The following is a 24,937-nucleotide window of genomic DNA, read 5'->3' as shown; positions in this document are numbered from 1 at the left end:
TTTTCATTAAGGGTAGCTTCCCCAAAACTGTTGCTAATGATTCACTGACGGTTTACAGCAGTGCATGTGGTATGACTTGTCTAACACCTCCCTTGTCTAATATACAAAGTCTTTCAGAGGATCTGATCATCCATGTTATAATCAGTGTAAAACAGAGTCATAGGGCCACCAGTGCTTTTCCACTGAACAAACACTGGTTGAGTGAACTTCATTTAGATTAAATAACATTGACCCAACGTGGAATAGATGTTGAATTGACATCTGTCCCCAGTGTGTTGTCTTGACATATGCCCTTTTTTGATGGTAGAGAACAAAAAGAGTGAACAGCGGAACCAAGGGGGAGGGGAGAAAATCCAGACACAACCTTTTAAGAAACCCTCCGGAAGAGCTTTTTCCGTCTCCATTATGATGGAGCTCTGACCCTTGAAATGCAGTATGTCCATTGAGCTGATCTCAGAGCAGTGACCCGTAGGTGACAAAGCATCAGGCTCAGAGTATTTTGGCTTGATGACTTCTGGTCCAGGACCAGTTCAGATAATTGCGCCCTATGATTTAACAACATGAAACCATCTCAACCATAACAAGGGCTATGCATGCCTTTCAGCTTGTCTGCTTAGCTTCAAAAGAACAAACTGACACTGTTTAACTTATTGGTTATTCATTAGGTCCACTGTGTACTGTGCTAAACTACTATGGTCTAGACGTGTTGGATGTCAACCAAACGTGGCACTTGTGCAAAAACTGAGCAGTGTTGCATTGATATGAGTGTTGCATTTATATGAGTGTTGCATTGATATGAGTGTTGCATTGATATGAGTGTTGCATTGATATGAGTGTTGCATTGATATTGATACACTGTCAAACAGAGGTACATAATACAGAACTTTATCAAAGGTGCATTTTTAGATCCAGATTGAAGTCTGTAGTCAGAATGGAGCTGTGTCACTATGGCCATGGTACATTTCAGTGAGTTTGTTTTGCTGTATTTTTATCTTGACAAGAGTGACTATCACAGATGGAGAAAGAATATATGCACTGAAGCCAGTGTGCATAATGAGACATCACATTAGAACAATTGGTTCTAGAGCGCGCTGACTCATTCAGTTCCGCTGTAACACTTCTCTATGATCCTGAGAGAGTGCGAGTCGAGTCCAAAGCTACAGATGTAGGATCTGAATTTGATCACTCTTTTGTTGCTGAGAATGTTCCTACAAAGTAGGAAGTGAGGGTTCAAGAGCGAGAAGATAGTTGATTTATGAAACCAATCCAGTAGTGAAGCAAATGATGATGCTACATCTGTAACTGTGATATTACAGTTCCAATGCGTAATACTTCTCCTCATCCCTCCTGTGACCCTTAAACAAGAGGTCTAGGTGACTCCAACACATACACCCTCTGAGCTCCTACGCCTCTGATTCACAGAATAGATGCAGTATTATAAACACAAACTCCGCTTAATTCCCATTCTCACAGCTGAACACACACAGCAACCTCTTTGCCAAGCTTGGGCCTACTTAAAAAGTTGATGTGCTCAAAATTGTCTCATGAAGCTACTTCAAATAATAGTCGACATCATATTATTACAATGAGAATTATAAGTAAGTATATTGAGCGATTGAAGTGGTTTGGAATAAACATCTAGCTCTAATTAAGGAGTTGAGCTAAGAGGTGTAATTATTTTCTTAGCACTGCTGTTAACATGAGCCTGCTGGCTGTCTGTCAGGTGTCTTCTGTCAATGTCCTAGGGCACCACACTAGCTAGGACAGACCAGCTCTACCCAGGGCCAGTTTGGAACAGAACCAGCCGCACAGCTCAGACTGGCTGAGATCAGCCCCAAGGCCCCCTGGTTACTGCCAGATTGATGATAAGACAGACTGAGGGTCAGCCGTATCCAGCTTTCAGGTGTGTCAGCCAGACTGCTTCCCAATGTTCCCTACATAGTGGAATACTTTTGACTATATGGAGAATAGGTTGCCATTCAGGACACAGCCAGTGAAATCTAAAGCGAGATGAAAGCCACCACGTCCCTCAGGCACACAATCCTCACAGGGTTCACAGAATTCTGAATCATTTTAAGCTATTGTTAATTTTTTGGCGGTATTACGATTGTCACCTTTTCATTTTGTTGTTATGGTGAAGTGGGATGAACGCTAAGCCCTGTGCCTAAGTGGTTGATTGCATTTGAAAGTATAAACGCTGTTCTAAATTCTGGATATGGGCAATGACAAATAAGTCCCATTTATGCAAAGTTTGTGTGAGAGGCCAATGATGTCACAAAGTCTTAGAATCAGGACCAATCACTATACAAATCAAATCAAAATGTTTTTGTCATATGCTTCGTAAACAACAGGTGTAGACTAACAGTGAAATGCTTACTTACGGGTCCTTTAAAAAAAATGCACTTGCTATGATAAATACAGTAAAAATATGATAACCAAACCACGGCGTCAAATGTTATGCATTGGTTCTTTACTATGACTAGAAAACTGAACAGTTTTGAGTTCATCCTCGAACACCCAAGTATGGTAGATGAGGTTATTGCCTTAAATAGTGGTGGAGGAACAGTTATACTATATACTGTTGCCCTCTAGTGGCCAAAATAATTAATTAAACAAATAATGACCAATACATGTTTATCTGACCAGCTGCACCACCATCATTTGATTTGACATGGAAAGGAAACACATAATTAAGATATATATCAGATTATACAGTATATTTTAGTTATTATAACAGTAAATGTATCACAACAGAACACACTCATGAGGTCAAATTGATTGATATTTCAAATGTTAGGTGGGAGTGACCCTAGCAGACCTGTGTTTGGTTTTTCAACATAATTTTACATTCATGCTGTAGTCAGGGATTGAATTGGGATATCCTATAGGAGCTGACCCCAGAATATTTCTGTCTGAGTGCCAGTCTGTTGATGCTATCATGCCAACTCCCTGTCACACTCATTGTCATGCAAGCATGTTTGGCTGGACAATGACAGGAATGGAGTTGGCAAAAGCACAAACAGATCTGGGATCAGGTTACAGGGGCAGACAACAGATCTGGGATCGGGTTATAGGAGGAGACAACAGATCTGGAACCAGTCTACCCAAAACAACCCTTAGTTACATTTGTCAAAACACTTCAGTTTACAAACACAAATTTTAGGGCCTACCTGTAGTCGGTAACAGCTGGAAGAGGTTGCTTTAATTGGGACATATGTTTGAGTTACAGCTGGCGTTTCTGTGTTTGTATGAGAACATCACTAGCTTTTTCATCCTATTTTTTTAACCTTTATTTAACTAGGCAAGTCAGTTAAGAACAAATTGTTATTTACAATGACAGACTACCCAGGCCAAACCCAGGCAAAGCTGGGCTAATTGTGCGCAGCCCTATGGGACCCCCAATCACAGCCAGATGTGCTGCAGCCTGGATACGAACCAGGTACTGCAGTGACACCTCTTGCACTGAGATGCAGTGTCTTAGACCACTGTGCCACTCGGGAGCCCAAAACTTGAACAGATTTGAGTTAAATAACATCTAAGCCAAAATGGAGGTGAACTTCATTCCTCTGCTATAAGAGGTGAACTCCGTTCCACTCTTATACGTAAACCCCAGTGAACATTAACCCTTGGCTCCTAGTTAGATGAATCCTTTGGTTTGTAATATATGGCGTCTGTTAATCTGCGGAAAACACTTTCTCCAGCAGAGAATGGTAGTCTTGACAGTAGCCATAACATACACTAACAGAGGAATGATTTAATTTCTACTCATCCCACTGATTATTAAGAAGACAGTAGTTTGATTGACTGTAGTCAATCAGTAGTTCGATTGATTGTGAGATGATTGCATTTATATGTAAAGTAATGATACATCTAATTATTTGAGTTTACTCAGAAATGTGCCTGATGCACTGCATACAATTATTTCCCTCTGATGATGTGTCAATTTGTCTTTTTTAAAGGTCAAAGGTAATTCATCATAATGTGACAGAAAGATGTTACCTTTCAGATGTACTGTCACTAATTGTGTGCATGCCGGGTTCCTCCATGCAGACAGATGCGCACTGGCTGTCGTGCATACAGATGCATACTGGCTGTTGTGCATACAGATGCATACTGGCTGTCGTGCATACAGATGCGCACTGGCTGTCGTGCATACAGATGCATACTGGCTGTTGTGCATACAGATGCATACTGGCTGCTTGGCATACAGATGCATACTGGCTGCTGTGCATACAGATGCGCACTGGCTGTCGTGCAAGCAAGAACATTCTGCAAGGCACAGGTAAAGAACAGAACATAAATACTGCATGCATAATAAAGAATAAAAATTATACGCATTTACATGCAGGGACTTTCTGTTTAGCTTGGAGCGGGCAGTGAGTGAGAGTGAGAGCGAGAGAAAATGACAGAGACAGAGAGAGAACAACCCCCCCCCACACACAAAAATAGCAACAGTTTCTCTCTGCAGCAGCACAGTCAACTGATGCAAGGCGGACCTGTTACCATGGTTCCCAATGTGGCAGAGTCAGGCTGATGCGCTTAGTAACCAGAAAAGACGAGCAGAGAGAGACTCTGAGAGTCTTAATCTACCCACTCGTATCATCCTGTGTACACATATCACCTTTCCTTTTATCTATTGACAGAGCCATTTAGAAAAGGTCAGGGCTAGACACGTCGTGTCCTCCGGAGTGACGGACTTTGAAGTGTGCCACCATTTGAGCTGCAGGCATGGGTTAAACTTAATTTATTTTCATTCAAATACTTCAATGTTTTGATTGATCCTGCCTGGAGTGCTAGATGGATGCACTTCAGAAGACTATTCCATTGGTTTGCACTTTGGGGGCTATTCCATTGGTTCCATTGCATCAGACAAGTTTCATCAAGCACATGCTTAAGTATTTGAAACTAAATTAATTCTATTTGAACCCAGGTCAGATGCTGAAAACACTTTTTTGCTTTATATCCTCTGCCATATCATGTTTCAAGAGTTTCCTGTCTAACAGAACACAGAGGGTGTTCTTTAATGGAAGCCTCTCTAACATAAACCAGGTAGAGTTTGGCATACCTCAAGGTAGCCATCTTGGCCCCTTACTTTTTTCAATTTTTACTAATGACCTACCACGAGCATTAAGTAAAGCCTATGTGTTTATGTATGCTGATGACTCAACATTATATACGTCAGCTACCACAGCAAGTGAAATCACTGCAACACTTAACAAAGAGCTGCAGTCAGTTTTAGAATGGGTGGCTAGTAATAAGCTAGTCCTAAATATATATAAAAAACGAAAATAATTTTATTTGGGACAAAAAATTTGCTAATCCCTAAACCTCATCTAAATCTTGTAATGATAAAGTGGCAATTGAGCAAGTTTAGGAGACTGCTGGGTATAACGCTTGATTGTAAACTGACATGGTAAAAACATATAAGTCAAAACATATAGGTCAAAACATATAGGTTGTTGCTCTGCTTTCTTGACATCATAATCCACAAAACACACCTGGACCACTGCCCAGTTATGTGGTCAGGTGACACAAAGAAGGGCATAGGCAAATTACAGTTGGCCCAGAACAGAGCAGCATGGCTGGCCCTTAAATGTACACTGAGGGCTAATATCAATAACATGCATGTCAATCTCTCCTGAATCAAAGTAGAGGAGGGATTGACTGCATCACTACTGGTCTTTGTGAGAGGTATTGACATGTTGAAATCACCGAACTGTCTATTCAAACCGCTAACACACAACTCAGACACCCATACATACAGCACAAGGCATACCACCAGGGGTCTCTTCAAAGTCCCCATGTCCAGAACATACTCTGGGAAAGTGCACAGTACTACGTAGAGGCGTGACTACATGACTCTACGTAGTAATTCAAGTGAGCAGTTCAATTTTTGGGGGATAAAACCTCACCTCAAAACACGGACAGTAAAGAGATACACAGACACTCTACACACACATTGTAATATTGCTGTATTGTACATTTGTAATTAGAGAGTAATAATGTCCCGTATGATGTATTGTTTTATTTATGACGTAGGCTGTTGTTTTGTTTTAATATAATTGTTTAAATCCTGTTTGAACCCAGGAAGAGTTGCTGCTGCCTTGGAAACAGCTAATGGGGATATACATACTAATACATACTAAATAGATGAGCTGAGACACGTAAACACCTTATGTAATTCTAGGTGTCTTGCTTCTTGACAGATTTTTTTTAGCTGTACAGTTCTTCAACCAGCACAGCTGGATAAGGCTCACTTTTAAATTGGGATTTCAAAGTGTGTTGTTATTATTCTAATAGGTGTTTGAACACCAGTGAGACACCTAGACTACGGTAAAATCACACAGATAAACTGGCTAACACTGACTCTGCGTCATGGCAAACTACCAATTGCAGATAATAATGCTGGTGATTGTGATTGATTCCCATCACTGCTCATTCTGTTTTGACAGACTAACCCACCCCAATAGAGATAGACATTAGATAGTGAATGATAACAGCAAAAACTAGATTAATTTGGGACTGTTGTGGTAGCGTGCATTCAATCAGAGCATGCAAAATAATTGGAAATTCTAAAACCGCAATTATCAGGAGTTAGTTGACTGCATTCACCAACTTCTCTGGCTCACCACAACTATCAACCTCACTTAAAGGTCCTACTGTATATAGTGGAGAACGAAAAACTGACCAGTGGGTAGGGGGTATGGGAAATGAAAATCCAGGAGTGATACAGATATACACGGCACATACTAAAAGCATTATACATTAGATGAGGTACATTACAGTAAATGCATTTTTCCCCCAGAAATCCTGGTTGGAAGATTCCTGGAATCAAGAGGAAATAATCTTCCAACCAGGAGTTCTAGAAAACCTGGGGATTTTGGGAAAGTTACAGAAATGTTGCAATCCCTTAGAAAGACAAAACTATCAGAATTACACACAAACACAACACAGAATGACCCTCTCACACAGACAAAACAATCAAAATTACACACAAACACAACACCGAATGACCCTCTCACACAGACAAAACTATCAAAATTACACACAAACACAACACCGAATGACCCCCTCACACAGACAAAAAAAAATCAGAATTACACACAAACACAACACCGAATACCCTTCTCACACAGACAAAACAATCAGAATTAAACACAAACACAACACCGAATGACCCCCTCACACAGACAAAACAATCAGAATTAAACACAAACACAACACCGAATACCCTTCTCACACAGACAAAACAATCAGAATTAAACACAAACACAACCAAAAAATCTGAATTACCCAGACACAGACGCCACAACCTTCTCAGAAGAGCACAGACAGAGCAGCTAGCAAGAACAGGACAGGGAGAAGGAGGTGGAAGACAAACTAAATGAAAGAGATATAGGTTGTGTTGGGGAAAGTTGGTGAAGAGGAGACATGGAGTGGTAACTGAATTTGAGATTACAAACTTGTAAAAAGACAGACGATGTGATTCCAGGTCTAACATTTATTAGATCTAATCAAACACAGATACAGAATTAATTTTCATGATTATCTACAACAGGCATCCACAGAGGGAGAGGATGATTCCAGACAGAGTGTGACATGCAATTCAACAATGATACCGTTCATGTTAAACTAGCTCTATCAAAACTGTCTATAATTATCACAATTTTGTGAAGAAAGAAATCAATTTTAGTTTTCTTTCTCTATATATTTAATTGAATTTTAAAACCAGAGTGAAATTCTTATTGGCATTGTTGATTTGCATTGCATTAGAGGATGGGATGGGAAAAAATACAGCTTTTCAATTAAAATAATTCAATACAAATAATACAATGTACAGGTATATGATCATCTGCTCAAATAACAATTTCATAACTCTTTGGTTACGTTTTATCTTGTCTGTAGCTGTGTACTGGGCAGAGAACTACACACCAATTATAAACTCACAATGCAAGCATAGAGCTTTTATTGATTGACATGAATGCTGGCTGTGACTCATGGCAATCTTTCAGGTTTTCTATTACAATCAATCAAACCAAACAATTCACACCTGCATGGTAATTGTAGCTTGCTACAATTGGTTGCTGTCAAATTATAGTAGGACTATTTTTCATGGATTGTAATGACAATTGTCATTTTGACCATTAAAGCATTATGAATGTATAATGAGAGTTTATTCACCTGGGTCAAATCTGTATCCTCATATATATATATATATATATATATATATATATATATATATATATATATATATATATATATATATATATATATATATATATATATATATATATATATATATATATATATATATATATATATATATATATATATATATATATATATATATATATATATATATATCAGTTCATATATATATATATATATATATATCATATACTCATATACTCTGTGGTACAACAATACGAAACTTTCTATGGTTGACTATCACCTCAAATCTCAGTTAGGTTGTAAACCCCATCAGTTCAGTGGTATGCGAATGTAAATGTCATTCATTTCTAATTATATACATCACTATTTACAATTGAACTCAACTTACTATTGAAAGTGACCACAAACAATGCTATCTATGTTCATTAGAAAGTATTCAAAGGAGTCAAAATGGTTGGGGTACAACTGAGAGAGCAGTTGTACATAAAGTGCATTGAAGTCAGTATAAAATGAGTTGTCATTGGAAATCAGGTCACCTTCAGACACACACGATCACACACTCTCCGTTTCTCACACATACACAAACACATACACACACACACACATCAACACGCTAATGCATAGTCACAATGTGGAAATACCTGAGCTGGACTGGCCATTCCCACATCCATCCTGGGAGGTTTGGGCGCAGGGCGCAGGAGGGGTGAAGTTAGCCTCGGGCAGGCTGCCCTCGTAGGACAGCGGCACCGGCGAGGGGGGCAGAAGGGTGCTGTTGGGGCTGTTGATGTCCCCCTCTCCCACCAGGGTCAGGTCAGCATGGGTGTCTTCCTCCAGCGTTCTGAGGCCCGTGCCTCTAGCCTCCAAGAGGCGTGGGATGGGGGAGAGGGTGGCGCCGAAGGTGGGTATGGGGTGGCGGGCTGGGGGCAGTGCCCTGCGCCCCGCAGCGGAGTGGGAGTGTCCATTGGCACTGCTGAGGGAGGAGTCCAGGCTCTCGGAGCGCAGGCTGGCGTTGAGGGGACCGCGGGCGGGGGTGCCGCCCACCCCGTTCACCCTGCCTGCCCCCTGGCCCTGTTTGATGGAGGTGGGGGTGGAGCAAGTCGCGTCTAGGGAGGCAGTGGAGGGGGAGCAGGTGGCTAAACGCAGGAAGTCAGGTAACTCCAGGTCCTCTTTGTTCAGGAGGCCTCTCTGGGCGTTTCTCCGGCTGCTCTGTGCCCGGCTCAGGAGCTCGAAGAATTCTAAAGAGAGAGAAAGTTACTTCTTATTCCTAAAACCCTCCCCAAGAACAAGGAAACAGGTCAGATAAAAAGAGGATTAGTTAGTTTAACGTGTACGGTACACAGCCCCACGCTGCACTGAGAGATAACTGTGAAGGTTGAAGGCTCCTTTTAATGCTGCCAAAGAGATGGTGTTGGTGACGCAGCAAAGCAAAGCTCAGAGAAGCCACCACAGGGTAGAAAGAGAGGGGGATGATTTACCTTCAGCTTCATCTATATTAATCTTTTTCGGTTTTCTCTTTTCCGTAGGGAGCGACGGGTCTTGTCCGCTTGCCTTTCCTGATGACCTGTCATCTCCCTGCAGACGCAACAACAACAACGCACTCCATTAAGGGGGAGGGAGGAGGCTGTGCATGCCCTTTACCAACACCACTACGACATATCCCGAACAGATTTACTTACACTGTGAGTGTTTAAGTGTTTGCACCTGTTGCCCTGTTATTTTCAGAAGTAAAGAAAAAAATAAACATAAAACACAGGCCCGTTGTTCCTTTTATGTGTGTTGTTTATTTGATGCGCGTTGTTTCGTTGGAGCTTAGTAAATCAGTTAATGTAATATCCCTAGGGGACAAGGTCAGATTTCAACTATAAAGGCGATCTGGAGGCTGAACTACAAAGCAGGGGGTCAGTCAGTGTTCAAGTCAGCTGCAGCCAGCATTCAAGCAAGGAAACCACTTGGAACAAAGTAGAGTAGAGCACTTGAGCAATTATTATGTGACGTTAAATTGTTAAGAAGCAGCATAGCAGGGGAGCCGGAGACAGAACATTTAGAAGTTTAAGGATACTTGAGAAAAGTGAAGACAGGGATAAAATAAGGAAGTCTCCTTACTGTTGCTGAAAGACTCCTGCTGGTCAAAGATGGCAGATGGGCTTTCAAGGAGGCTGACTTGGACTTGGAATCTATAGATAGAGAAAAACAATATGGAGGTGAATCTGAGCCAACGAGCCATCCCATGCATCCTCCATAACTCTGATATATTTTCTTATCACTAGAAGTAAGTGGGACAACAAAACAGGACATAGTTTACAAAAGCGGTTTGAATTCCTGGAAACAGATGGGCTGAAGTGCAAGGTCAATATTGGAAAAATGTCACCACTGGATTTCTCCAGTCACTATCTTAGGGTGATTGGGGGTTTGAGTATGCCAGTGAGTCTCTATTAGCCTGGTCCCAGATCTGTTTGTGCCGTCTTGATAACTCCTATATAACAGTAACCATAGGTGTTGGTCTAATCGGTGTCAGTGTGCAAGCTTAGCATGTAGTGCTGCCTCCCTGAACCTACCTCTGACTGGGCTTGAACCAGACTGCCCGTGCAAACCATCTGAGCTATACAACAGGTACCAATTGGATAGCTCCAACAGTGACATTTAAAGCTAGCTGTGGAGTGAGCTTGTGTTACGTTCTTAGCTTGGTTACACTAGCAAGACAAACAGATCGGGGACCATGCAAGGTCACTGTAGGAGTGAGTGGAAACAGTGACCATCTTCAGGGTTGGTTGACCTTGTCTGTTGTCTTAGCGTGTGTTTTGGAGTTTGGTGTGGTGGCGGTTTTACCTTTCCCTGAAACAGAGGGATCCGCTCTTTCCAGCACTATGCGCAGGCCGTCGAGGCTGGATATTGGCGCCCCTAGGTCTAAAGGCTCCGTTTCTCCACTCTGTCAAAATACACAGCATTTTAGCAAGTTAGCTTGCTAGCATTATTAGCATGTTCCCATCCATTTCAACAGATTAGGATGATGCCATATTGGCATGTCATTCAAACATGTAGTGTATCATCTCAACTTCTGTGTACTATCATTAACCATGTAAGACATGGAAGCCCTCACTCTATTTAGAATGTGGCTTTAGCTTCCTGTATAATACTGGGGTAAATGCTTGGAAACACACCACAGGATAAAAATAAACCAACTAACTGGCAAGGATTTGGGGGAAAGGGAGGAGTCTTTCTACCCCCTTCCTCCCTCATGTTTCAGGAGTGTAGTCATTCATAATTATAGCCCTCTCTCTGCAAAATCTGAGGCTGGTTGAGTCAGAATGAGCTAACCACCCAGTAACATTTGAAGAGCATGAGGTTCCTTCCCACTTCCAAGCCATTGACACTCCACCCAGTGTCACTGTCATGCTCTAGAGAAGAGATGGGGTGGGTTGATACACAGCTGCAAACAGAAAACCTTGAGGCGACCCAGCCAGACTTACTATTTTGGCCACCAGATCGTTGAGGTGGAGGCCATACTTCGCCACGACAGGGCGCAGGACCTCGGTGACAGGTTTGGTGGGTTTGGCCTTCAAGCCTACGGACCGGTTAATGGGTACCAGGTCCAGCCTAAAAATAGAGGGAAAATAAATATACAGATACTTTCTCTTACCAAATCACACGATTTCTTTAAGATTCTCTTGGGAGAATGGAGGTGCGAAGAGTTATTTTAAATTTTACATTGGTAAATAAAAAGGGTGGAATGTGAGAGAGAGCAAGAGAGAGATATATAGAGACATAATAATATAGAGATACACTATATGTGGGGACACCTTCTCATCGAACATCTCATTCCAAAATCATGGGCACTTACAGTGCCTTGCGAAAGTTTTCGGCCCCCTTGAACTTTGCGACCTTTTGCCACATTTCAGGCTTCAAACATAAAGATATACAACTGTATTTTTTTGTGAAGAATCAACAGCAAGTGGGACACAATCATGAAGTGGAACGACATTTATTGGATATTTCAAACTTTTTTAACAAATCAAAAACTGAAAAATTGGGCGTGCAAAATTATTCAGCCCCTTTACTTTCAGTGCAGCAAACTCTCTCCAGAAGTTCAGTGAGGATCTCTGAATGATCCAATGTTGACCTAAATGACTAATGATGATAAATACAATCCACCTGTGTGTAATCAAGTCTCCGTATAAATGCACCTGCACTGTGATAGTCTCAGAGGTCCGTTAAAAGCGCAGAGAGCATCATGAAGAACAAGGAACACACCAGGCAGGTCCGAGATACTGTTGTGAAGAAGTGTAAAGCCGGATTTGGATACAAAAAGATTTCCCAAGCTTTAAACATCCCAAGGAGCACTGTGCAAGCGATAATATTGAAATGGAAGGAGTATCAGACCACTGCAAATCTACCAAGACCTGGCCGTCCCTCTAAACTTTCAGCTCATACAAGGAGAAGACTGATCAGAGATGCAGCCAAGAGGCTCATGATCACTCTGGATGAACTGCAGAGATCTACAGCTGAGGTGGGAGACTCTGTCCATAGGACAACAATCAGTCGTATATTGCACAAATCTGGCCTTTATGGAAGAGTGGCAAGAAGAAAGCCATTTCTTAAAGATATCCATAAAAAGTGTTGTTTAAAGTTTGCCACAAGCCACCTGGGAGACACACCAAACATGTGGAAGAAGGTGCTCTGGTCAGATGAAACCAAAATTGAACTTTTTGGCAACAATGCAAAACGTTATGTTTGGCGTAAAAGCAACACAGCTCATCACCCTGAACACAACATACCCACTGTCAAACATGGTGGTGGCAGCATCATGGTTTGGGCCTGTTTTTCTTCAGCAGGGACAGGGAAGATGGTTAAAATTGATGGGAAGATGGATGGAGCCAAATACAGGACCATTCTGGAAGAAAACCTGATGGAGTCTGCAAAAGACCTGAGACTGGGATGGAGATTTGTCTTCCAACAAGACAATGATCCAAAACATAAAGCAAAATCTACAATGGAATGGTTCAAAAATAAACATATCCAGGTGTTAGAATGGCCAAGTCAAAGTCCAGACCTGAATCCAATCGAGAATCTGTGGAAAGAACTGAAAACTGCTGTTCACAAATGCTTTCCATCCAACCTCACTGAGCTGGAGCTGTTTTGCAAGGTGGAATGGGAAAAAATCTCTCGATGTGCAAAACTGATAGAGACATACCCCAAGTGACTTACAGTTGTAATCGCAGCAAAACGTGGCGCTACAAAGTATTAACTTAAGGGGGCTGAATAATTTTGCACGCCCAATTTTTCAGTTTTTGATTCGTTAAAAAAGTTTGAAATATCCAATAAATGTCGTTCCACTTCATAATTGTGTCCCACTTGTTGTTGATTCTTCACAAAAAAATACAGTTTTATATCTTTATGTTTGAAGCCTGAAATGTGGCAAAAGGTCGCAAAGTTCAAGGGGGCCGAATACTTTCGCAAGGCACTGTATATGGAGTTGGTCCCCCTTTGCTGCTATAACAGCCTCCACTCTTCTGGGAAGGCTTTCACTAGATTTTGGAACATTGGTGCATTGGTGTTGGTGTTAATTGGTGAACATTGGTTTTCAATGGGGTTGAGGTCAGGTCTCTGTGCAGGCCAGTTAAGTTCTTCCACACCAATCTCGACAAACCATTTCTGTATGACCTCGCTTTGTGCACATGGGCATTGTCATGCTGAAACAAGAAAGGGCCTTCCAAGTTGCCACCAAGTTGGAAGCACAAAATTGTCTATAATGTCATTGAATGCTGAATCGTTAAGATTTCCCTTCACTGGAACTAAGGGCCTTGCCCGAACCATGAAAAACAGCCTCAGACCATTATTCCTCTACCAAACATTACAGTTGGCACTATGCATTTGGGCAGGTAGCGTTCTCCTGGCATCTGCCAAACCCAGATTAATCCGTCAGACAGCCAGGTGGTGAAGCATGATTCATCACTCCAGAGAACGCGTTTCCTCGCACTTCCAGTCCAATGGCGGCAAGCTTTACACCACTCCAGCCGATGCTTGGTATTGCGCAGTGTGATCTTAGGCTTGTGTGTGGCTGCTCAGCCATGGAAACCCATTTCATGAAGCTCCAGAGGAACAGTTTTTGTGCTGATGTTGCCTCCAGAGGCAGTTTGGAACTCGGCAGTGAGTGTTGCAATCGAGGACTGACGATTTTTACGAGCTACACACATCAGCACTCGGCGGTCCCGTTCTGTGAGCTTGTGTGGCCTACCATTTCACGGCTGAGCTGCTGTTGCTCCTAGACATTTCCACTTCACAATAACAGCACTTACAGTTGACCGAGGCAGCTCTATCAGGGCAGAAATTGGACGAACTGACTTGTTGGAAAGGTGGCATCCTATGACGGTGCCACGTTGAAAGTCACTGAGCTCTTCCGTACGGGCAAATCTACTGCCAATGTTTGTCTATGGAGATTGCATAGCTGTGTGCTCGATTTTATACACATGTCAGCAACAGGTGTGGCTGAAATAGTCAAATCCACTCATTTGAATGGTTGTCCACATACTTTTTTGCCATGTAGTGTTTACAGTAGATGCATCTGCTATTACCTGAAAAGGGTGCGCTTTTCCATCCTGAGTTCCCGTGAGCTGAGGGTCATGCAATCTTGGTCCAGCACTAAAGGCTAAACAAAATGAAAACAACATGAAAAACTACTCATAAAGCCATGAAGCAATGCCTAACCAATATAATGATAACAATATATATGCCATTTAGCAGACGCTTTTATCCAAAACGCCATTTATCACGGCTCCATTTCTTCACTGCACGGAACCTTTTAAGTGCACGTGTTTCCGTACGGAACCTTTTCAGCGCAGAACCCAACATGGAACACAGCTACAGTTTTTTTTGCGTTTTTAGCTAAATCGCTGAAGACTCTGTGCCTCTAGCCCAAATCATGTATTACATTTAAAAAGAAAATGTTTTTACCTTTATTTTTCTAGGCAAGTCAGTTAAGAACAAATTCTTATTTTCAATGACGGCCTACCGGGAAACAGTGGGTTAACTGCCTTGTTCAGGGGCAGAGTGGTAAGGCGGGTGCAAGCAGTTGCTCCCGATGCTACTTGGGTAGACCACCAAGAGGCTCTTGCTGCCAAGGGAATGCCTGACAGCTTGAAAGATGTTTTGGACACTACAGTGAAAGGCCCCTGAACTATTGTGTATTTTCTGCACTATGCAATGATATGGGCAGCAACCATGTAACACTTTTACAACATACAGAAGTGCGCTGATTATCAAGGGGCAAAGTATTGACACGTTTTTTTTTAAATTGAGAGTTTTCTTTGCTGACCATAATTTTCACTTGTCTGACCGCTTGCATGATGATGAGTTTCTCACACGACTGGTCTATCTGGGTGATGTTTTTTCTCGCCTGAATGACCTGAATCTAGGATTACAGGGAAATTCTGCAACTATATTCAATGTGTGTGACAAAATTGAGGCTATGATTAAGAAGTTGGAGCTCTTCTCTCTCTGCATAAACAAGGACAACACACAGGTCTTTCCATCATTGTATGATTTTTTTGTGTGCAAATTAAGCTTACAGACAATGTCAAATGTGATATAGCGAAGCATCTGAGCGAGTTGGGTGCGCATTTATGCAAGTACTTTCCCAAAACCAATGACACAAACAACTGGATTCTTATCCCTTTCATGCCCTGCCTCCAGTCCACTTACCAATATTTAATCAATCGAAATTGCAACAAGCGGTTCTGTGAAAATCTCATTTAATCAGAAGCCACTGCCCGATTTTTGGAGTATCCTGCCTAGGTAAATCACACTGTTAAGACACTGATGCCCCCACTAGCATGAAAACTAAATACAGGCACAAACTGTGGGTGGAAAATTATTTAAGACTGAGACTCGCTATAATACAACCCATCCCTTCAAGCACACCCTTCTCATTAACCTGTTGTAAGTTATTCACAATTTCCAATGAACAAATAAAGTTTTATATGTAAGGTGTCTAAATAAAGAGCAAAATTATTGATTATTATATTATTATTTGTGCCCTGGTCCTATAAGAGCTCTTTGTCACTTCCTACGAGCCGGGTTGTGACCAAAACTCACACTCATTCTTATGTTTAATAAATGTATCGTATAGTGTGTGTGTGTGGCAGGCTTACAATTGTGGCAGAAAAACAACATTTTAGAGTGCGCTTACCCTGGTGCTAGAGGGGTATGCAGCTGGAGGTTGAATGTTTAAAGGGGTACGGGACTGTAAAAAGTTTGGGAACTGGGCTAGACCAATTATATCTTACACCAAAGACATCTTAAATCAGTTTTTTTGTATGTTTTTCTGCCGTGAGTAATATGTGGCAGGCTATTAGACTATCTATTGTATAATGGCACAATCATTATTTTAGTTCAGGTTTTTTTGCAGGCTCATACACTACCATTCTAAAGTTTGGGGTCACTTAGAAATGTCCTTGCTTATGAAAGAAAAGCACCTTTTTTGTCCATTAAAATAACATAAAATTGGTCAGAAACACAGTGTAGACATTGTTAATGTTGTAAATGACTATTGTAGCTGGAAACGGCAGGTTTTTTATGGAATATCTACATATCTACATATCTACATATAATATCTACATCGGTGTACAGAGGCCAATTATCAGCAACCATCACTCCTGTGTTCCAATGGCACGTTGTGTTAGCTAATCCAAGTTTATCATTTTAAAAGGATAATTGATCATTAGAAAAACATTTTGCAATTGTTAGCACAGCTGAAAACTGTTGTCCTTATTAAAAAAGCAATAAAACTGGCCTTCTTTAGACTAGTTTAGTATCTGGAGCATCAGCATTTGTGGGATCGATTACAGGCTCAAAATGGCTAGGAACAAATAACTTTCTTCTGAAACTCGTCAGTCAATTCTTGTTCTGAGAAATGAAGGCTATTCCATGCGAGAAAATGCCAAGAAACTGAAGATCTCGTACAACGCTTTGTACTACTCCCTTCACAGAACAGAGCAAACTGACTCTAACCAGAATAGAAAGAGGAGTGGGAGGCCCCGGTGCACAACTGAGCAAGAGGACAAGTACATTAGAGTGTCTAGTTTGAGAAACAGACGCCTCACAAGTCCTCAACTGGCAGCTTGGTTAAATAGTACCCGCAAAACACCAGTTTCAACGTCAACAGTGAAGAGGCGACTCCAGGATGCTGGCCTTCTAGGCAGAGTTCCTCTGACCAGTGTCTGTGTTTTTTCACTCATCTTAATCTTTTCTTTTTATTGGCCATTCTGAGATATGGCTTTTTCTTTGCAACTCTGCCTAGAAGGCCAGCATCTCACTGTCACGTTCACTGTCTTCAAACTCCCTGTTATAGATGAGCCATGGCGCAGCGTGCATGTAATTCCACATCTTTCAATAAAGTGAAACTTTCACAAAGTAAACAGAAACCGAACGTGACGCAACCGTGGCGCACACAAACACACACAGAAAATAAATAATTACCCACAACATTAGGTGGGAAAAAGCCTGCCTAAGTATGACAGCTAACGATAGACAGCTGCCTCGGATTGAGAACCACACTCGGCCAAAAACAAAGAAATAGAAAACATAGAGTGCCCACCCAAATCACACCCTGACCTAACCAAATAGAGAAATAAAACAGCCCACCCGGACCCAGGGGAGGTTCCGGGTGGGCATGTATCCTCGGTGGCGGCTCCAGTTCGGCACGTAGCCCCACTCCGCATGCTGATCCCTCCACTTCCGTGGAACCGGACCATGGATCGTCGCCAGAGACTGCGGACCGTGGATTGTTGCCGGAGGAACCGGACCGTGGATCATCGCCGGAGGCTCTGGATTGGGAACCCCCGCTGGAGGCTCCGGACTGCAGACCCCCGCTTGGTTACCGAGACTCCGGACTGCGGACCGTTGCTGGAAGCTCCGGACTGGAGACCGTCGCTGGAGGCTCCGGACTGGGGACCGTCGCTGGAGGCTCCGGACTGGGGACCGTCGCTGGAGGCTCCGTGCCCTGGATTTTCGCTGCGGGCTCCGGGCCATGGATCAGCACTGGAAGCTTCGTGTCATGGATCATCACTACAGGCTCCGGGCCATGGATCATCACTGGAGGCTTCGTGCCATGGATCATGACTACTGGCTCCGGGCCATGGATCATCACTGGAAGCTTCGTGCCATGGATCATCACTAGAGGCTTCGTACATGGAGCCAGAACAGGTCTCACCGGACTGAGGAGATGTACTGTAAGCCTGGTGCATGGAGATGCCACAGGGCTTGCCAGGCTGAGACATACTGGAGGCCTCGTACGTGGAACCGGAACAGGTCTTTGGGATTGGGGAGATGCACTGGAAGCCTGGTGCGTGGAGCAGGCACCGGATACACTGGGCCGTGAAGGCGCACTGGAGGTCTCGAGCGTAGAGCTGGCACAACCCGTCCTGGCTGGATGCTTGCTTTCGCCCGGCAAACTGGAGACACAGTGCGCATCACCGCATAACACAGTGCCTGACCAGTCACACGCTCCCCACGGTAAGCACGGGGAGTTGGCTCAGGTCTAAACCCGGACTCTGCCAATCTCCCCATGTGCCGACCCCAAACATTTTTTTGGAGCTGCCTCTCGGGCTTCTGTTGTTGATTAAACTCCTCGTATCATCGCCGTTCCACTCTCGCTGCCTCCATCTGCTCCCTTGGACGGCGATACTAACCGGCCCTTGTCCAGGGTCCTTCTCCATCCAGGATTTTTTCCCATGTCCACTACTCCTGGCCACACTGCTTGGTCCGTTTTTGGTGGGTAATTCTGTCATGTTCACTGTCTTCAAACTCCCTGTCATAGATAATTCCACATCTATTAATAAATTGAAACTTAGATAAACAGAAACCGAACGTGAAGCAACACAAACACACACAGAAAATAAATAATCACCCACACCATTAGGTGGGAAAAAGGCTGCCTAAGTATGATTCCAAATCAGAGACAACGATAGACAGCTGCGTCTGATTGGGAACCACACTCAGCCAAAAACAAAGAAATAGAAAACATAGAATGCCCACCCAAATCACACCCTGACCTAACCAAACAGAGAAATAAAACAGCTCCCAGGTCAGGGCGTGACACCCAGAGTCGCCTCTTCACTGTTTGTCACACCCTGATCTGTTTCACCTGTCCTTGTTATTGTCTCTACCCCTTTCCAGGTGTTGCCCATCTTCCACCTTATCCCATGTGTATATATACCTGTGTTCTTTGTTTGTCCGTTGCCAGTTTGTCTTCTTCGTTCAAGTCAACCGGTGTTTTGTGTCTCAGCTCCTGCTTTTTCCAGTCTCTTTTCTCTCACCCTCCTGGTTATGACCCTTGCCTGTCCTGACTCCGAGCCCGCCTGCCTGATCACTCTGCCTGCCCCTGACCCTGAGCCTGCCGGCCTGTACCTTAGCCCGCCTTTGGGTTACCGACCTCTGCCTTGCCCTGACCCCGGGCCTGCCTGCCGCCCAGTACCGTTGCCCCACCTCTGGTTTACTGACCACTGCCTGCCTTGACCAGTCTATTGCCTGCCCCTGTTTGGAATATTAAACTATTCTTTATTCGATGTGGTCTGCATCTGGGTCTTACCTTCATATGTGATACTGTTGACGTTGAGACTGGTGTTTTGCGAGTACTATTTAATGAAGCTGACCGTTGAGGAATTGTAAGGCGTCTGTTTCTCAAACTAGACACTCTAATGAACTTGTCCTCTTGCTCAGTTGTGCACCGGGGCCTAACACTCATCTTTCTATTCTGATTAGAGACCGTTTGCTCTGTTCTGTGAAGGGAGTGGTACACGGCGTTGTACGAGATCTTCAGTTTCTTGGCAATTTATCACATGGAATAGCCTTTATTTCTCAGAACAAGAATAGACTGATGAGTTTCGGAAAAAAGGTATTTGTTTCTGGCCATTTTGAGCCTGTAAAGAAGGGCAGTTTTATTGCTTCTTTAATCAGATCAACATTTTTCAGCTGTGCTAACATAATTGCAAAATAGTTTTCTAATGATCAATTAGCCTTTTAAAATGATAAACTTGGATTAGCTAACACAACGTGCCATTGGAACACAGGAGTGATGGTTGCTGATAATGGACCTCTGTACCCCTATGTAGATATTCCAGCTACAATAGTCATTTACAACATTAACAACATCTACACTGTATTTTTGATCAATGTTATTTTAAAGGACAATTTTTTTTTTGCTTTTCTTTCAAAAACAAGGACCTTTCTAAGTGACCCCAAACTTTTGAACGGTAGTGTATATAGGTCTATGCTATGCATCAGCTCTAATATGCATATGGGTGTTTTGAATGAATCATCACCTCAGAAAGCGCTGTCCATTTCGTTGTATTAGGCTTTGAAACAACATCCACAAGGACCATATTTTACACTCAATTTCAACCTGTTGTTGAACCTCTTTCTTCAACTTGATCAACCACAGTGAGGTGAGTTTTAAAAGCACAATACTGTTTTGATGATAAGTATTTGATGTGAATTTCAATTGTGTTTGCATTGATGTCAGAGTGGTTAGAGGGACAATAGAGCCCTGAGTTCCAGGCCACGTGGAATTTTACTGATGTCACGACTCATAAATGCCAGTGTGGCAGTAATATGGTCACTGCAACGACCCTACCAGTAACGCCAAGCACTGCTTTTTAAATGGAAAAATCTTTCTTTAGGACCAAATTTGAGCAAATTCTAAAATTGCGATTAATAACGATTAATAATGCCATTAACTCAATTCATTATTTTAATCGTTTGACAGCCCTACTTAATACATCAATGAATCTGGATAATGTCACTCTAAATCCACATTGAGATGGACAGTAACTGTGCTAAGAATCAGTGTGCTTCCCTCACCTTCTCTCCTCCCACCAGGAAGAGGTCGACAGCGACCATATTGATGCAGAGTTTCTGACAGAGGACCCGGAGCACCTCCCTGATGGTGGCTCCCGACCGCAGGGTCACAGAGGAGCACGAGCCATCCGGCAAGGTCACATTGCAGTGCTTGGCAGAGGACACCCTGTCCCACACCGGCACTGAGTGACGATTGTCCCCCTACACAGGACAGACCATAGTCAGAGATAGAACTCCATAGAAGCAAGAGAGAGGACCAAGAGTTAAAAATAGCAACAATGTCTCTATGTCTTGTATTGCATGTAGTGTTTAATGTTCGTCCTGTCTGCAAACCAAATTTCCTTATGGGGTATAAAAAAAACTACATTGAATGTCTGAACCTTTAAATGAACCCCCATTAAGTCTATCACGCCCTGACCTTAGTTTTCTATGTTTTATGTATTATTTTGGTCAGGTCAGGGTGTGACGAGGGTGGGTATGCTTGTTTGTCCTGTCTAGGTTTTTTTGTATATCTAGGGGTGTTTGTTAGTCTAGGTTTATTATAGGTCTATGGTGGCCTAAATTGGTTCCCAATCAGAGATAGCTGTTTATCATTGTCTCTGATTGGGGATCCTATTTAGGTTGCCATTTTTCCATTTTGGTTTTGTGGGTTATTGTCTATGTGTAGTTGCCTGTCAGCACTAGTGTTATATAGCGTCACGTTAGTTTGTTTAGTGTTTTTCCTTCATTAAAAGAAGAATGTATGCTTATCACGCTGCGCCTTGGTCTCATCGTTATGACGAACGTGACGAAGTCGTATGTTTCATATCACACCTGTCATAACCATTTTGACAGCGGCATACCCAAGCCAAGAGGACTTTCAGGCAACATGCCACAAAACTAAACAGAGTTGTGATCTGTATAATGTCTGCTTCTACTACAGAGCTATCTTGGTTCAGTGTTGCCATGGTGACCTGGCCTGGCCGTGCATGCGGATGTTACCTCGATCTTGCCCGCTGAACAGGAAGTGGCCAGCTCCAGACTGGCACCTGAGGACAAGGAACCCTGTGATTCCCTCCGACCGTTGCTGCTCCAGGAATCTACCCAACACAGGAAGGCCAGGGAGGTCAGAGGTCACAGTTAGGAATTCATTACAAATATACACAGAAAACGTACCAGAATTGCGATTATTTTTTCCATGCAAAAAATGAGAACAAGAAGCAGACATAACTATTTGTTCCTTTAAAAACCAACTGTATGTACAATATTGTGTGCTATAGCTCGGGAAATAAATACATGTGACTCTGGATGACAACATAATGATGTTTGTTTCCAACATTAAGTCTGTTTACCTTTGTGGGTTTTTTTCGCTGCCACGATACAAACTAGTAGTGCAATACTGGTATCATCCCATCCCTACTTACTATCCATGCATCATCACAACACAGCAACACATAAAAGACAAGCTACTATCCATGCATCATCACAACACAGCTACACATAAGACAAGCTACTATCCATGCTTCATCACAACACAGCTACACATAAGACAAGCTACTATCCATGCATCATCACAACACAGCTACACATAAAAGACAAGCATCAACACAACTACATATAAAAGACAAGCTACTATCAAGGGAAAACATTTGTGTAACATCGCCAATGACATAAATCAGATGAAGCTCAAAACACCATTTGAAATGCTGCTTCAGGAGTTCACCTTTCATCATAACGAATTTATAGCATGCAGTGCTGTGCTGTGTATTGCCTGACCAAAGAACATAATGCATGCCAGAAAGCTTCATGTCAATATTGAAACCATACACAAGAAGTTCCCTCACAGGAAAAAAACATTATTTGAATTGAATACATAAGATTAACTCCTTGTGACATTCTATGACTGAGAATTGCTGACCGAGGTTGATTTCTCCAATGTCCTTTTTCTTGGGTCCCTTTCCGAAGCTCCGGTTCCGGGACCAAGAAAAGAAGGTGCCCCGTTTCTTATGTTCATCATGCTCGTCTCCGGGGTCCTCATTAAGTGACCTTCCTGACCTCTGCTTCCTTGCCTCCTATTGGTCAACAAAACAACTAGGTCAAACAACATGTCTAACACCTGGGTTCTATACATTAGTGCACAACGTAGCAAACCGTTTTGCTATTGAAAACATTTAGGGAAAAAAAGAAATTGCAATGGAAAATTTGTTTCTTATTGGACAAGTTCAGGTAGTCCCCTTTGGTCTGTTTTCTTCCATTTGGTATCTAGTGAATATGACCCTGATGTTTTGAAGGTTAACAAACACCTATACTGGCTACAACACAAAATGTGCATCCCACAGGCGAATGACACAAGTAATCTGCTATGGTTACTAAGACAATAGCAGATACTATTTTGGCTGTTAAGGTTACTTTAGTACAAGGTGAGTACCTTAATGGGTGTGGAGAGGGAGAGGGAGGAGCTGGCGCTGTGCTTGGAGGGGGCGGGGCTACAAGGGATCTGGTAGGGGTCAGGTAAAGGTCGTCCCTCCACCTCGGCCAGCATGCACTCCTGATACAGGCCAGACTTGAGGAACCTGGAGTAGCTGTCAAACTTCATCAGGTTGAAGATCTACAGACAAAATGGGGAAAGAAAAGGGACTGGTGTTACAAAGGGTCACAATCAGTTATGACATGTGTTATGACATATGTGGTAATAGTTATGATTAAGTCATGTTTGTAACAACATTGGACAGATCTACACTGACGTTGTACAGGCCTGTGAGTTTGTGGGGGGGTGTGTGCCAGTTTGTGTTTGACCTTGGTAAAGCACAATAGCCATTTTGGAAACAGGCAGATGACACTGAATAATAAAAATTGTTCCAGCAGTGCGGCCCCGGCAGTTGACACTGTGCTGCTCCCAGCCTTATGTGTGTGTGTATAAGGGAGGGTTGACAATAAAGTATATTATTATTTATTCAACAACATGACATAGAGTAGTAGGCAGTTGGTCCTCTCACTTGTAATTGCTGAGCCTTGAACATGTTTGGACATGGGGAGGTGAGGACGTCGTCAGCCAGTTGGGCCTGACTGTCGATGTTGACCGGCGTGGTGGCTTTACTGGACAGGAAGCTGTTGTAGATCTCCCCTGCCCTCTGGGATAGCTGGAGAGGAGAGGAATATGTTTTAAAAACACACACACAACTATGACATAACCTAGTCCATTGTTATGAAGGGGACTGATTCTGGTGTTTTACACACAGATCCTCACTCAGCCACACAAGGTGCTGCACAACCAGCACTTCTAAAGGCACCAAGGAATTGTCTGTCGAGACACACAGACATGTCCAGTTTATTGAGGGCTCTTTTTTAATCAATCCATGACATCCAAAGCCTATGGACTAGATAGGAAAGTATGGTTTGGTCTTGGTGATGTGTACAAGGAAGAAACTTACCTGCTTTTTGTCCGTTGCAGGTATATGACTGAAGTATTCGCAGCCCTGCCAGAACAAGATATTCTCCTCACTGAATTCCTTCTTGAGGAATTCCTGTGGAGACACAAATAACAGCTTTATCATACCTGCAGTAAGCCTGGAGTGTCTGGGTCCAGTGTTGATTGGCTGTTGATGGATTCTGGGTTCTAACGCCTAAACTTGAAATAGGGTTCATTATCAGGTATCCTATTGAAATATTGAGTGCTATGGTTTAGATGGTCTACACCAGAAGTGGATGGTTATCTGTAGGAGGAAGGTGGGTGCAATTAAGCTTGGAATGTACTGAGTGTAGGGAAAACGATCATATGTGGCAGGCATTGATCAGGTGAGAGAGTCATGGATTAGTCATGAAGGGGGTTTAGGTCAGGTCAGGTCAGTGTTTTTGTCGGTTCAGCTGTTCGATCCTTTGGGAAGAATACATTTAGTTTAAACTTTCATAGTGTCCGTCGAGTTCTTACTCTGATAAT

At 42.8% G+C, this 24,937-nt stretch overlaps 1 protein-coding gene across 1 annotated transcript in view; it reads right to left on the bottom strand.

Moving 5' to 3' along the window:
- The window catches only part of LOC135516359 (regulator of G-protein signaling 12-like), an 80,905-nt gene that overhangs the window by 1,846 nt on the left and 54,122 nt on the right, over positions 1 to 24,937 (bottom strand). Inside the window, exons 6-17 of the mRNA XM_064940617.1 lie at positions 24,432 to 24,524; positions 23,997 to 24,140; positions 23,429 to 23,608; positions 22,919 to 23,072; positions 22,003 to 22,100; positions 21,025 to 21,222; positions 14,742 to 14,815; positions 11,640 to 11,766; positions 10,999 to 11,098; positions 10,276 to 10,346; positions 9,648 to 9,744; positions 8,814 to 9,407 (exon numbers count right to left, since the gene is read on the bottom strand). Of these exons, the coding sequence (XP_064796689.1) occupies positions 8,814 to 9,407; positions 9,648 to 9,744; positions 10,276 to 10,346; positions 10,999 to 11,098; positions 11,640 to 11,766; positions 14,742 to 14,815; positions 21,025 to 21,222; positions 22,003 to 22,100; positions 22,919 to 23,072; positions 23,429 to 23,608; positions 23,997 to 24,140; positions 24,432 to 24,524 (1,930 nt within the window). The remainder of the gene's footprint in view (positions 1 to 8,813; positions 9,408 to 9,647; positions 9,745 to 10,275; positions 10,347 to 10,998; positions 11,099 to 11,639; positions 11,767 to 14,741; positions 14,816 to 21,024; positions 21,223 to 22,002; positions 22,101 to 22,918; positions 23,073 to 23,428; positions 23,609 to 23,996; positions 24,141 to 24,431; positions 24,525 to 24,937) is intronic.

The sequence above is a fragment of the Oncorhynchus masou genome, chromosome 27, assembly GCF_036934945.1.
Source record: "Oncorhynchus masou masou isolate Uvic2021 chromosome 27, UVic_Omas_1.1, whole genome shotgun sequence".
In the NCBI taxonomy this organism is placed as follows: Eukaryota; Metazoa; Chordata; class Actinopteri; order Salmoniformes; family Salmonidae; genus Oncorhynchus; species Oncorhynchus masou.
This window is presented reverse-complemented; position numbering and strand designations above follow the sequence as displayed.